The sequence below is a fragment of the Onychostoma macrolepis genome, chromosome 12, assembly GCF_012432095.1.
Source record: "Onychostoma macrolepis isolate SWU-2019 chromosome 12, ASM1243209v1, whole genome shotgun sequence".
NCBI classification, from domain to species: Eukaryota; Metazoa; Chordata; class Actinopteri; order Cypriniformes; family Cyprinidae; genus Onychostoma; species Onychostoma macrolepis.
In genome coordinates, this window is record NC_081166.1 from 16,573,456 (window position 1) to 16,586,088 (window position 12,633).

The following is a 12,633-nucleotide window of genomic DNA, read 5'->3' on the forward strand; positions in this document are numbered from 1 at the left end:
TGGATTGCAAAAAAATCAAACTTGGAAGGTAAGCAACATAAACCACATTGAAAGAAAACTAACGTGGTAGCTGCTAGTTGATGATCCGACCAACAGTGGCGCAAGTCAATCCTCTGTGTGGCGCACGGGGGCGCGCTTCACGCTGCAGATGTGTCGCAGATTTAAAAAGTCACTGTACTCATCTAGTACAAGGAAATGGAGCAGTGCAAAGCATAAAATACTGAATTGTAAACAAGGCAGCGGAAGAGCGGGAACGCGTGCAGCCATTGTAACAGTGCATGGGATTTGCAATTCATAGTTACTTTAACGACCAGAAGGAAAAGCACTAAGATAAATTGACAGCTACTTCATTATTTTTAGGGGAACAACTTAACTGATGGAACTGTCGGCAATCGGTGAGCAAGTGTTCGCGGTGGAATCAATCATAAAGAAAAGAGTTAGAAAGGTAAGTGACATGCGCGTGTAGCTGCGTGTTTACTGACAGTTCAATCTGTGCCATCCCGCTGCACACATACAACATGTTTAGAGGGGCGAGGACACACAAGTCCCCCTCACAACAACAGCGTGGAAGTGTGTTTGTAGTCTAATAACTTCGATGATGACGCATGTCGCGCAGCACGCTTTTGGAAGAGGGTGGCGATCCTGTTCGTAGTCATGGAGACTACGCAGTTTTATTTTCCGGTGGGATCTAATAACTAACGTAAAGTTTGGCCATTAAGATACAGCAGCTGAGGTTTATTTTTTATCTTAAAACGGCATTTAAGGTTATTGGTGCGAGCGGACGTGGCTCTCAGTTACTTTTAAGTCAAATTAAAACATGCGGTTAGCTTAAAATAACGCTCGTTAAATGACCGTTACTTTTGGTCTTGTATGAAATGTCAGGATTGAAATAAAAAGGAGGAGCTGTTAGTTTGGAGGTCGTCCCTCCTTAATTCTTTATTACGAAACCGTATCATTACGTCATCGCACAAAAACAAAACAATCAGAAGAAATGTGTAATCGAAAAAATATATAAATGCAGTATTGGTTTATATAAATATTTTTCTTTTTGTTCTAATGTTTAAGGGTCATGTCGAATATTTATTGAAGTGGAAGGGGTGGCCTCCCAAGTAAGTATTATTATTATTATTATTATTATTATTATTAATGAAAATTGGAGAATAAGTGTACTTTCAAAATTTCTTAATCCTTTTATTTCCTGGTAGTTTTGCAATTATTACTCTAGGCTACATGTTTTGTTTATTTGTTTGCATGTCATGCCAATAAATATGTATATGTTTTAATTACTTTAAAGGTACAGCACATGGGAGCCAGAGGAGCACATTCTAGACCCTCGACTGGTTTTAGCGTATGAGGAAAAGTGAGCAGTTGTAAAAATGAAACTTCCTTTTTCATTCTTTCACTTTCAGTCACTAGTACATGAAATCATCCACACTGCATTTTCTCATTATTTCTAATTGCAAACAGAGAACAGAGAGAAAGGTCAGTGAGGTGGCGTAAAAGAGGCCCAAAACCGAAAAGACTCTTCATGCAGGTAATGACCACTACAGCATCTTAATTACTATATATTTAGTATTATTTATATACTATTGTAGGTTTCATTAATATTTTGAATTAACCTTTATTTTTTCATTTTAATTTTAGTGAATTTTTTGGTACTTTTGCCATTTTTATTATTTTTTTGTATTTTTAATATATTACTATTTAGGTACTTTTGCCATTTTTATTATTTTTTTGTATTTTTAATATATTACTATTTAGGTCTGATTTATTTTCATTTCAGTTTTAATTTTAGTACAGTTGTAGTTTTTATTTCCAGTTAAACTAAATGAAAATTAGAATTTTGCCTTGACTTCTAAGTGAAATAAGTTTTCTGTCTAATATTTGTTTTATTTCAGCTTTATTTAAATTAACTAAAAAAATAATAATTAAAAAAAAATATATATATATTATATATATATATAATTTTTTTGTTTTGTTTTTTTTGTTTTGTGTTTTAGTTATTAATAATAATCCATTGTCTATCCACATATTGCTCTCTTAAAGAGAAATATTTACGCAATGGATCTACGCAGCGCACACAAAGATACAGAGAAGTCTTCAGCACATCTGCCGCTCACGCTTGACCCAAGGTTCCAGTCCACAGGGGCTTGTATATATCGACAATTAACCCACCACAAGAAAAAGAAGAAAGCATCCAGAGAGACTTCTGAGGAAGAATGGGATAGAAGAGAAGATGATGATGATGATGATGATGATGAGGGGGTTATGGAGGAGGAGGAGGAAGAAGAAGAGGACACAAGACAAGGAGGAACTAAAACTGGCAGCAACACTTTAAACAGTAAGTATGTTAGTTGGTCAGAGGGCAGACATAGTTGTCACTTTGACCTAAATTGATATCAAGACTGCAGTGTTCTTTGTCAGCCTTACTGAGAAAAAAAACTCTCTTGACACTAAATCGCAACACAAAGTAAACAGCTCTATTTAACATATATAACAGATCCAGGATTTTTGTTGTTGTTGTAGGCGAAATTATTAGCATTATATATGCAATATGTTAATCTATGGTTCAAATCCTATGAAATAAAATCAAGTTTTAAATTCTGTAAGTAATTTAATCAGTGACGTTTTATATATATATGTACACTACTGGAAATTTAAATATAAATATATCATAAATATATTTGTAAGTCGCTTTGGATAAAAGCGTCTGCTAAATGACTAAATGTATATATATGTGTGTATGTATGTATATACATATATATAAATTAAAATTTTACATTTTTAAAAGAAGTCTCTTTATTTGATCATGAATACAGTAAAAAGAGTAACATTGCGAATAACTGTTTTCTATTTTAATATATTTAATATTTCTATAATAATTCTAATTTAGTAATGTTAATATTTTAATATATTTTAATTTTAAAATGTGTTTTATTCCTGTGATAGCAAACTGAATTTTAAAACAAGACATCAATACTTTTATTGAGCAAGAATGCATTAAATTGATCAAAAGTGACAGTAAAGACATTTTTAATGTTACAAAAGATTTGTATTTCAAATAAACAAAATGTTCAAAATCATCCATCAATAAATCCTAAAAATGTTTTTTACGATTTCCAGAAAAATATTAAGCAGCAAAACATAGTTTGTTAATGGTAAGAACTATTGTTAATAATTGAGTCCTAATGATAGATTACGATAATTATGCACTAAATCAGAGTTCCCTGAGATAAATCAACATAGTAGAATGATTTCTTAAAGATCATGTGGCACTGAAGACTGGAGTAGTGGCTACTCTGCCCTCACAGAAGTAAATTACATTTTAGATTAAAATAGGTAACAATTATTTTAATTATTTTAAATCATAATAACATTTTACAATATTACTGTTTTTACTGTATTTCTGATCAAGTAACTGTAGCCTTGGCGAACATAAGAGACTTCTTTAAAAAATATATATTATTATATTGTGTATTGCATTGTATTTTGCATACTTCTGCATTATTCTTCTCTCTTTTTAGTACAATTACTAATTTGGGACACAACTACAGTAGTATAAAATTATTTGTGTTTTTAAAACTAAACTTAAAGTGCCCCTATTATGGATTTTTGAAAATGACCTTTCATCCAGTGTGTAACAGCTCTAAGTGAATGAAAACATCCTGTAAAGTTTTAAATCTGAAAGTGCACCGTGTATAAAGTTACTGTCTCTCAAAAGAAAGAGTCGACTCTGAATCATTGAAACGAGTCGTTTTTAAAACGAATCCCAAGCCGTTTCATGTTGACGTCAAAATGAAACATTAGCATATTGGCCGCCCACTTGTTGCGCGCGCAGACCCGGGAAAACTTGATTTTTCGCGTTGGTCTGAATGAAACTGCAAATTCATTCTTTGCCACTAGGTGCCGTTCACTTCACGTTGTGTATGGGGAACGTGTCCAATCATGCCGTGCTATGAGCAGACACAGGACATCCTGCTCTCCAAGCCCAGTCTCAGAGCACTAATATGGGCCCCTAAGATCTGAGGATATTGTGCCCCAAGCTAGTAGCTGAGAGCCCTAATATAGTCACTTTCACTCAAGGGGAAAAGTGGAACTTCAAACAGATAGAACATGCGCCTGTGAAGCAGGGACGTCTATGTTATAAAATCTGGTAAATGTGGACGGCGACGACCAGCCGGCAGCCGCACAGATCTCACCAATAGATATTCTGGACCATGCCCAGGAAGAGGCCATCCCTCTTGTGCAATGGGCCCTCACACCTATAGGGCATTGTAAACCTTCTGATGCGTAAGCCAGGGCTATCGCATCAACAATCCAGAGAGAGAGTCGCTGCTTTGTGGCCGGCACTTTAGGAAGAGCAATTTAGGAACATAACCATGTCTTGGTTTAAGAATGACCTTACAGTCGTTAGGCCCAAAGTCAAGACACGAAGCGCTGGTTGACAGCACTTGCAAGTCACCCACTCGCTTAACCGACGCTAAGGCAAGGAGGAGGGCCGTTTTAAGCGATAAGGGCCGCAAGTCGGCTGAATTGAGCGGCTCAAAGGGGGGCCCTTTTAGGGCAAGTCCCAAGATGGCATAGTCTGAGGGCGAGGAGGATTCAGTCTCCGTGCACCTTTCAAGAACTTAACGATCAGGTCGTTTCTGCTGATTGAGTGGCCAGCTTCGAGAGAATGGTTCTCTGCGATAGATGCCACATATACTTTGAGCGTGGAGGGGGCGTGCCCCTTATCCAACAGCTCCTGCAAAAAGGTTAGCACGTGGGACACATCACATGATGTCGGGTCCAAACTTTGTGCAACACACCAGTTAAGGAAGACCGACCATTTTAGGCTGTAAAGCTGTCTTGTAGACGGCGCTCTCGCCTCCAAAATGGTATTGCTTAGTCAGCTCCTAGCGAGGCAACATACATGAAGGCTCCACAGCTCCGGCCGGGGATGCCAAATTAAATATCTTCGGTCTCATTACCGCAAAAGTTTCACCAGTCTGACGGACCCAGGGACTGTTTACAATCAGATTCCCCCCGTAGTTACTGCGTCATCAGAGAGAGTTGCGGTAGCAGAATGCAGGTCGAATACCACCAGCTCGCTGTCAAGCCTCCTAGCTGCTTTAAATGGGTTAATGCAAGTTTACTGAAAAATTGCTCGAGGATTTTACTTGCCCGACTGGACAAATAGCTTGATTAAAACTTAAGTGACATTTTATTACATTCAGCGTAAATGGCGATTGATAATGGATAGTGTATTTCTGGTTTCAATGTTGCGCTGTTGAGGCTCACGCTGCCTGTCTCTGTGAGAGACTTGTATGGAGAAATCAAATCAAATGAGCATAACGGCAAACATAAAGAAACTCACAGAACAAACATACTGAGGTAAAAATTCAAAATGTTTAGTTTATTTATAACATGATGATGATGATAACGTTCCATGACAAGGGGACTATTTTGCTAAATATGTTACATTGATTTTGGCTCAAGAAACAAGTAGTTAAGTAGTTACTTACATTTTAGACAGAATATTGACTGTTTTGTTCTATTTCACCAACGAAAATAGTTTCAAACAAAGATCTAAGTATTGCACATTCTCCAAGAAGCGCTCGCATTTTTGTTCCTGAACGATTCAGTGTTTTGAATGAATCGGTTGAATAAATAAGTGATTACCGCCACCTACTGGTGGTTTAGTTAGTTTAAAAGTATGCATTTTTCCACCAACATTTCTTATTTGTATATTCAAAAAAAATATTTAAAACTATTAATCTCATAACATTATTTATTGCGGTTGTAAATTTGTAGTGCAAATGATTTAATTTGATTGCTAACAGCCCTATTGTGTATATTAAATTTCCTCATCAGTTGTAAGAATTTGACATGAAAGATGACGCATACATTTAATAAGGTTAAAAAATATTGGACTTTATGGAGGTAAATAACAATCTGGGGTAAATATTAAAAACATGCAGATGTAAATATATAAATGCTGAATAGAAAACTGATGAAAATATTGCTTCATTTACACCACCAAAAATATTGCTGATGTGGAGCTTTTGAGGGATATTTTGTATGGGATATTGTCTTCAGATATGAAAAGTTCTCTGTATATCGTAATAATAAATAGCATTTTTGACAGCGATGATATTTTGTTTTCTTTTTAAATTTAAAAACACATTAAATATTAGATTTACGTATGTAAAATAATGTGTATTTCCTTCACAGGTTTGGTCTTAAATTTTACATATGGTGGTATTAAAAAGGTCTTAAAAAGTCTTAAATCTAACTTGTTCATATCTGTAGACACCCTGGTATAGGCGAGCGCTGGGCCAGTCGTGGGCCAGAGCATCTCGCTGTATCGAGAAGTATGTTGGGCAGTGAGAGTTGTCTTCTGAGGCAAAGGTATCGACCTCTGCCCTCCCGAAGACTGACCAGATCTCTTGAACCGTTTGAGGATGTAGCGCCCATTTGCCCGGGGCTACCTTGCCTCTGGACAGCATGTCTGCGCCAAGGTTTAATCTGCCCGGCACATGAACTGCCCTTAGCGAGAGGAGTTCTTTCTGTGCCCAAAAAAGGAGGAGACAAGCCATCCTGTAAAGAGTGTGTGACCTGAGACCGCCTTGGTGATTGATGTAAGCCACCACCGTCATGCTGTCTGACCGGACCAATACGTGGTGCCCCCTCAAGGCTGGAAGGAAGGTTTTTAGGGCTAAGAAAACCTCCAACATCTCTAGGCAGTTGATATGCAGGTGTTGCTCCGGGACTGACCAGGAGCCGAACGCTGGATTGACCTGAATTGGATGCGTCCGTTGTGACTACCTTCCTTCTGGAGGTCAGACCTTATCTCATTCCTGTTTGGAACAGGCGAGAGGCCGTCCAGGGAGCCACAGCCTTGATACACCGGTGGTCTACCCTGACAGGAAACCGCGCCAGGCGTGGGGTGGAACACGGGATTTGAGGCAAAACTGAAGGGGCCGCATGTGAAGCAGGCACAGGGGATTCACAGAGGCGGCGGCCGCCATAAGGCCAAGCAACCTCTGAAAAACCTTTAGAGGGCTTCTCGTCCCCGGTTTGAGAGATGCCGCCAATCGCTGAATAGTCAGGGATCATTCTGGTGTAATCCATGCCTGCATTCGGGTGGAGTCTAAAATCGTTCCCAGAAAGACGGCACGCTGTCTGGGTAACAGCTGACTCTTGTGCGGGTCTATAATCAACCCGAGGTGCTCTAAGTGGCTGAGTAACAGCTCTCTGTGAGCGGCCAACTCCCGTTCTGACCTGGCTAGAACCAGGGTCTTGCAGGGCTTAGAAGGATGTGCAGCATGAGCCTTCAGTCCGAGGACAGATGGCGGGCACAGTCACGTTCTTGGTGAGTTCGTCGTGAACTGCAGGCAAGAACGGGGTGGGGCGTTGGCGAGAGGATTGTTGACGGCTTCCTGGCAGGTACCACTCATCCAACAGACCGTGGGCGGGCTCTTCCGGAGCCGACCACTCGAGGCCCAGATCCTCCACTGCCTTAGACAGGACGCGGATGAGTCCGGCGTCCGGCTTCGGCCTCAGAGCTTGAGAGGGGGGAGGGACTTTTTGCTCATCGCCGGAATTTCCCCACTCCTCTGCATCAGACGCTGCTAAGGACATGGAGTCGTCAGCGGTAACGTCCTCGATGATGACGTCCTCTTCAGATGCGCCGAATGAGACCAAGCCGCTCGCAGCCAAAGTGCGGCGTTGGTCATCCTGTGTGAAACACACCGGCGAAGCGGGCGCTGAGCCAACGTGGCACTGCTCGAACCCGTTGCCCAGCTGTTTCTTCCTCTTAGTAGAGAAAGGAAATGGGAGGGCTGAACGAAGGGGACCGGCTTCATAGAAGAAGGTGATCCACGAGCGGAGACGGGAAAGGCTCATACTCTCGCAGTGGGAGCATGAGCCATCAGTGAGCACAGCCTCTGCGTGGTCGCTGCCGAGACAGGCGACGCACTCACTGTGCCCATCCATCTCATGCAAGGGGTCCGCAACATTTGAAACAATGTGCGCTGAAAATTTGCTCTTTAGGAAATGCTCTTTGCTTGCTCTTCAAGCGCCGGATGGCCGCAATGAGTCCTCACTGTTTCAAGCGTCTTCGACGACGGCGAGAAGAGCTGGAGCTTCTTCCTCAGCTTCTTGCTTCTTCCAGAGTCAGCAAAGAGATGATACTCGTCGCTGAAGGAGAATGATCTGATGAATGGCGCTGCGAGCCTCCTTATATACAGGTCGGCTCCGCCCTTTCTGGCGGGCTAAAGTGCCATTGGTTTGTGCAGCTACACAAACATGAACAAATCAGGCTTCAGTACAGAGTAAAACAGGAGTTTTCCCCATATAAAATGTGAAGTGAACGTTCGAAAGGGAAGCTGCTTTATCAGGCATTGCAGGCATGATGAAATGAAAATGAGATCAATCGGACCAATCACTGCATATTAGCGTCACGCAACGGAGGGGTTTGGAAAAATAAAACGTGGAGCGAATCGTTTGGGATTCGTTGAGCAAATAAGGTAAAAATAAATGCATATAAGAAAATGAAAGTGTTTTTTAACCTTGCATGCATGTCAACCTGTTGTTGGGGACTCCCAAAACCAAAATATGAACCTTTCATAACCCATAATAGGGGCACTTTAAGTGTCTAAAAGCATCTAAAACAGTACCTTATACACAATACTTGTTTATAGTCAAGATTCTTTAATATCTATAACACAATGAAGGTGTAAATATGTACAAAATGTACTCTGTCTCAGAGCATGTCAGGAGAGGTCGCTGGAGTCCAACCACTGGATCAGAGGCAATGACTATATCTCCTTTACCTGAAGACTGGAGTCCAGTTATGGGCCCAGAGGAGGTCATTGTGACAGATATCACCATCAACTCACTGACTGTGACTTTTAGAGAGGCCTTGGTAGCAAGGGGGTTCTTCAGGAGCTGGGAGATGGAGATCTGACATTACAGAGACTGAGGATAGTCAAAGCAAGGAGGAAAGAGAATTGGTACATCCTTTTTTGCATTGTTGATTATGTGCTTGCACAACTTCCGCCAGTGTTTCAGACTACATTTATTTGCACTATTAGTTCTAATTGAGTTAAAACCTTCCAAAATGTTGTTTCAGTGATTACAATCAATCAAGTAACAGTAACAGGTCATGCCATTTAATGGCAATAACTGATAGTATGATGAGATTTTGAACTTGTATTGACCATGAAAAAAATCAAGCCAGTTCTCTGATACTGGTTTTGACTGTGTTTTGCAGTGAAGTTTACTAACTAACTGGGATAAACTTTATTCTGTCTGGTCATGTATTTGCATGAAATACATAATGTTAGTTCAGAGTAGCACAATGAAGTATTCCTAAAAGCCAAGCTGTCACATATATGTCTATACATATTCACATTACATGTATGTATATATATATAAATATATACAGTCATGGCCAAAAATATCAGCACCCTTGGTAAATATGATCAAAGAAGGCTGTGAAAATTAATCTGCATTGTTAAATGGGGGGAAATATCATTATGAAATAAATGTTTTTCTCAAATACACGTTGGACACAATTATTGGCACCCCTAGACATTCTTATGAGTAAAATATCTCTGAAGTATATTCCCATTCATATTCACAATTTTGAGGACTCCAGGGTGATTGTGAACATGAAATTATCCAGCCATGGCTTTCTGTTTCACAGAAATATAAACAGGAGGGAAAACAAAGCCCATATTCCTTTAATCATCCATCATAATGAGAAAAAACAAAGAATATATTTCAGATGTGCAGCAAAAGATAATTGAGCTTCACAATTTAGTTAAGTGGCTTTAAGAAAAGAGCTAGAGCAGTGAAAGTGGCCACCAATAATTAAGAATTTCCAATCAACATAAAATGTTACAAAACTGCCTGGAAGAGGATGTGTGTCTGTATCGTCCTAATTCACAGTGAGGAGGAGAGTTTGAGTGGCTAAAGACTCTCCAAGGACCACAGCTGGAGAATTGCAGAAAATAGTTGAGTCTCGGGGTCAGAAAACCTTTAAAAAAAATTGTCAAACAGCACCTACATCACCACATGTTGTTTGGGAGGGTTTCAAGAAGAATTCTCCTAGCTCATCCAAAAACAAACTCCAGCATATTCAGTTATCAGACACGACTGGAACTTCAAATGGGACTGGCTTCTATGGTCAGATGAAACTAAAAAATGAGCTTTTTAGCAGCAAACACTCAAGATGTGTTTGGTGAACACAGGGATAAAAAGTACCCCATGTGTACAATGAAATATACTGCTGTATTTTTGATGTTGTGGGCCTATATTTCTGCTGGAGGTCCTGGACATCTTGTTTAGAAACATGGCATCATGGATTCTATCAAATACCAACAGATAAAAAAATCAATAAGTGACTGACTCTGTCAGAAATCTTATAATGGGCCATGTTTGGATCTTCCAACCGTACAATAATCCAAACACAAACCTCAAAAACAACACAAAAATGGGTCACTGAGCACAAAACCAAGCTTCTGCTGGCCATTCCAGTCCTCTGACCTGAACCCTATAGAAAATGAGTGGGTGAACTGAAGAGAAGAAGCACCAACATGGAGCTGGGAATCTAAAGGGTCTGGAGTGATTCTGGATGAAGGAATGGTCTCTGATCTCTTGTCAGGTTTTCTCCTCATCAGGCATTATTGGATAAAATTTAGAGCTGTTAAACTGGCAAATGGAGGTTTCAAAAAGTATTGAATAAAAGGGTGCCGTTAATTGTGTCCAACGTGTCATTGAGAAAATTTATTTCATAATATTTACCCCCATTTAAAATTCTTATCCAATGAAAGGTTTGATTTTCGTGAATTTTTTTAAATAAAAGATCAAAAGGATTAACAATGCAGATTAATTTCCACAGCCTTCGTTGATCATATTTACCAAGGGTGCCGATATTTTTGGCCATGACTGTATATATATACTTGATATACTTGGTGAACATATTCTAATCTTGACCTTCAATTTAAATTACACACCTCACGCAGTAAATTAGAATTAGTGGCCTCTTGATACTCAAAATATGTGAAATATAGCAGTTCAACACTTAGTGTGCAGTCCTTGACAGTTCATAAACAAAATATTAGTGTGAAACAAAAAATTCTGTACTCCTTGCACAATTATGTTCTAACTTTTGAGCGTGATTATGTGTATGGAATAAAGTTGCATTTTTTTTTTTTTTTCCCAACACTATCGCTTGCTAGTATCTCATCTATTTGCAGTGTTTGTGCAATTTTTTTTTTGTCCTGCCAAGTATGACTTTAACCATCTTGTACAGTAGTCTACAACGTTAGATTTAACTTGACTGCTGTTTATTTTCGGTGTTATTTTAGTCCAAGATGAAAACTGAGACCTGAAGACAAAAAAAAATTCTATATTGAGGTGAATGTATATTTAGCCTCTAGGAACATCCATCTCTGGGGGCTCAACTGTTTAATATTTGACTTCATGTGACCTGTATATATTTGATAGACTATGTCTGTGCCAAATGTCTGTGGTTGCTTTTGCTATTCAGAGTATTTGCACTTTAAAATGGAAAACTTGGTATTATGATGCCATTAATAAAACCTTGGTGTAACTCTATCATTATCCATTACTTTTTATATTTAATCAGCATTGCATAGCACTGTGTGGATTAATTTAGTCTCAAACCACCTTAGGTTGACATTGTTCCAGCTCCACATATACAATGTAGGAAGTACACCACACCAGAAGCCAATTAATTTTGAATGGTACAAACATATTTTAATGTACAATTAAATAATTGGGGGAAAAATCTGACCACCATAATAACTTTAAAAAAAAAAAAAGAACAGACAACCAACCAAACAAACAAACAAACAGTAAAACTACTGATATCAGAGCAACAGTTTTTGCTCCTCTCAGCAAGCACCAAAGTGTTAGCAAGGGAACAGTGGTCAAAACTAGGAACCATAAAACTGTATGGTTGGTTTTCCAGTCTGTTTTAGAAAAAGAAAAAGAAAGAAAAAGAAATTTACAGATCAAAGCAAATTGCCATGGTTTGTACAGTGAATCATAATCTATATACCTCTATATGCACTCATAAGACATTTCCCTAAAATGCCATGATATTTCTCATTATTCCCAAAGTGGGACGTATATGTTATGACAGCAGTGTCATGTTGCATCAATACATCTTTGAAAAAGTGTAATTCAATATCAACTCTTGAATTAGCTTCAAGATTTTTATTCTCAAAAATAAAATTAAATATATGCATCTATATATAATATATATATATATATATATATATATATATATATATATATATAAAACAAATATTGTTCTCCTTGTCATTTATAAAATAAGTCTAAAGCCATATTGCCTCTGTTTTGTATTCATCCAGCACCCCTTCAACCAAGGAAAACAATTCATTTATAGGTTATTGTCATATCATCAAAAACACCATCTGCTTTTTAAAACTCTCTTCCCCACTGTATTTGTGCACAGGATGGAGATAATGACAGTCAGTGTTGGTTTATTACACACTAATGAAATCCTTGTAATGAAGTACACATACAAAGGCGCATTGGTGCTTGTCTGACTTGCACTCCATTTATGTATAAAAATCTCTCAGGTTAAGTCTAAGC

General features: G+C 38.7%; 1 protein-coding gene across 1 annotated transcript; it reads left to right on the plus strand.

Annotated features, from left to right (window-relative positions):
• The first annotated feature begins 113 nt into the window (after positions 1–113).
• cbx7b (chromobox homolog 7b) lies at positions 114–12,586 on the plus strand. The gene is made up of 6 exons (XM_058794241.1): positions 114–445; positions 1,066–1,109; positions 1,295–1,360; positions 1,468–1,534; positions 2,047–2,341; positions 8,751–12,586. The coding sequence occupies exons 1-6, from the start codon at positions 377–379 to the stop codon at positions 8,948–8,950; spliced, it is 741 nt and encodes a 246-aa protein (XP_058650224.1). The 5' UTR covers positions 114–376; the 3' UTR covers positions 8,951–12,586.
• The last annotated feature ends 47 nt before the right edge of the window (positions 12,587–12,633 follow it).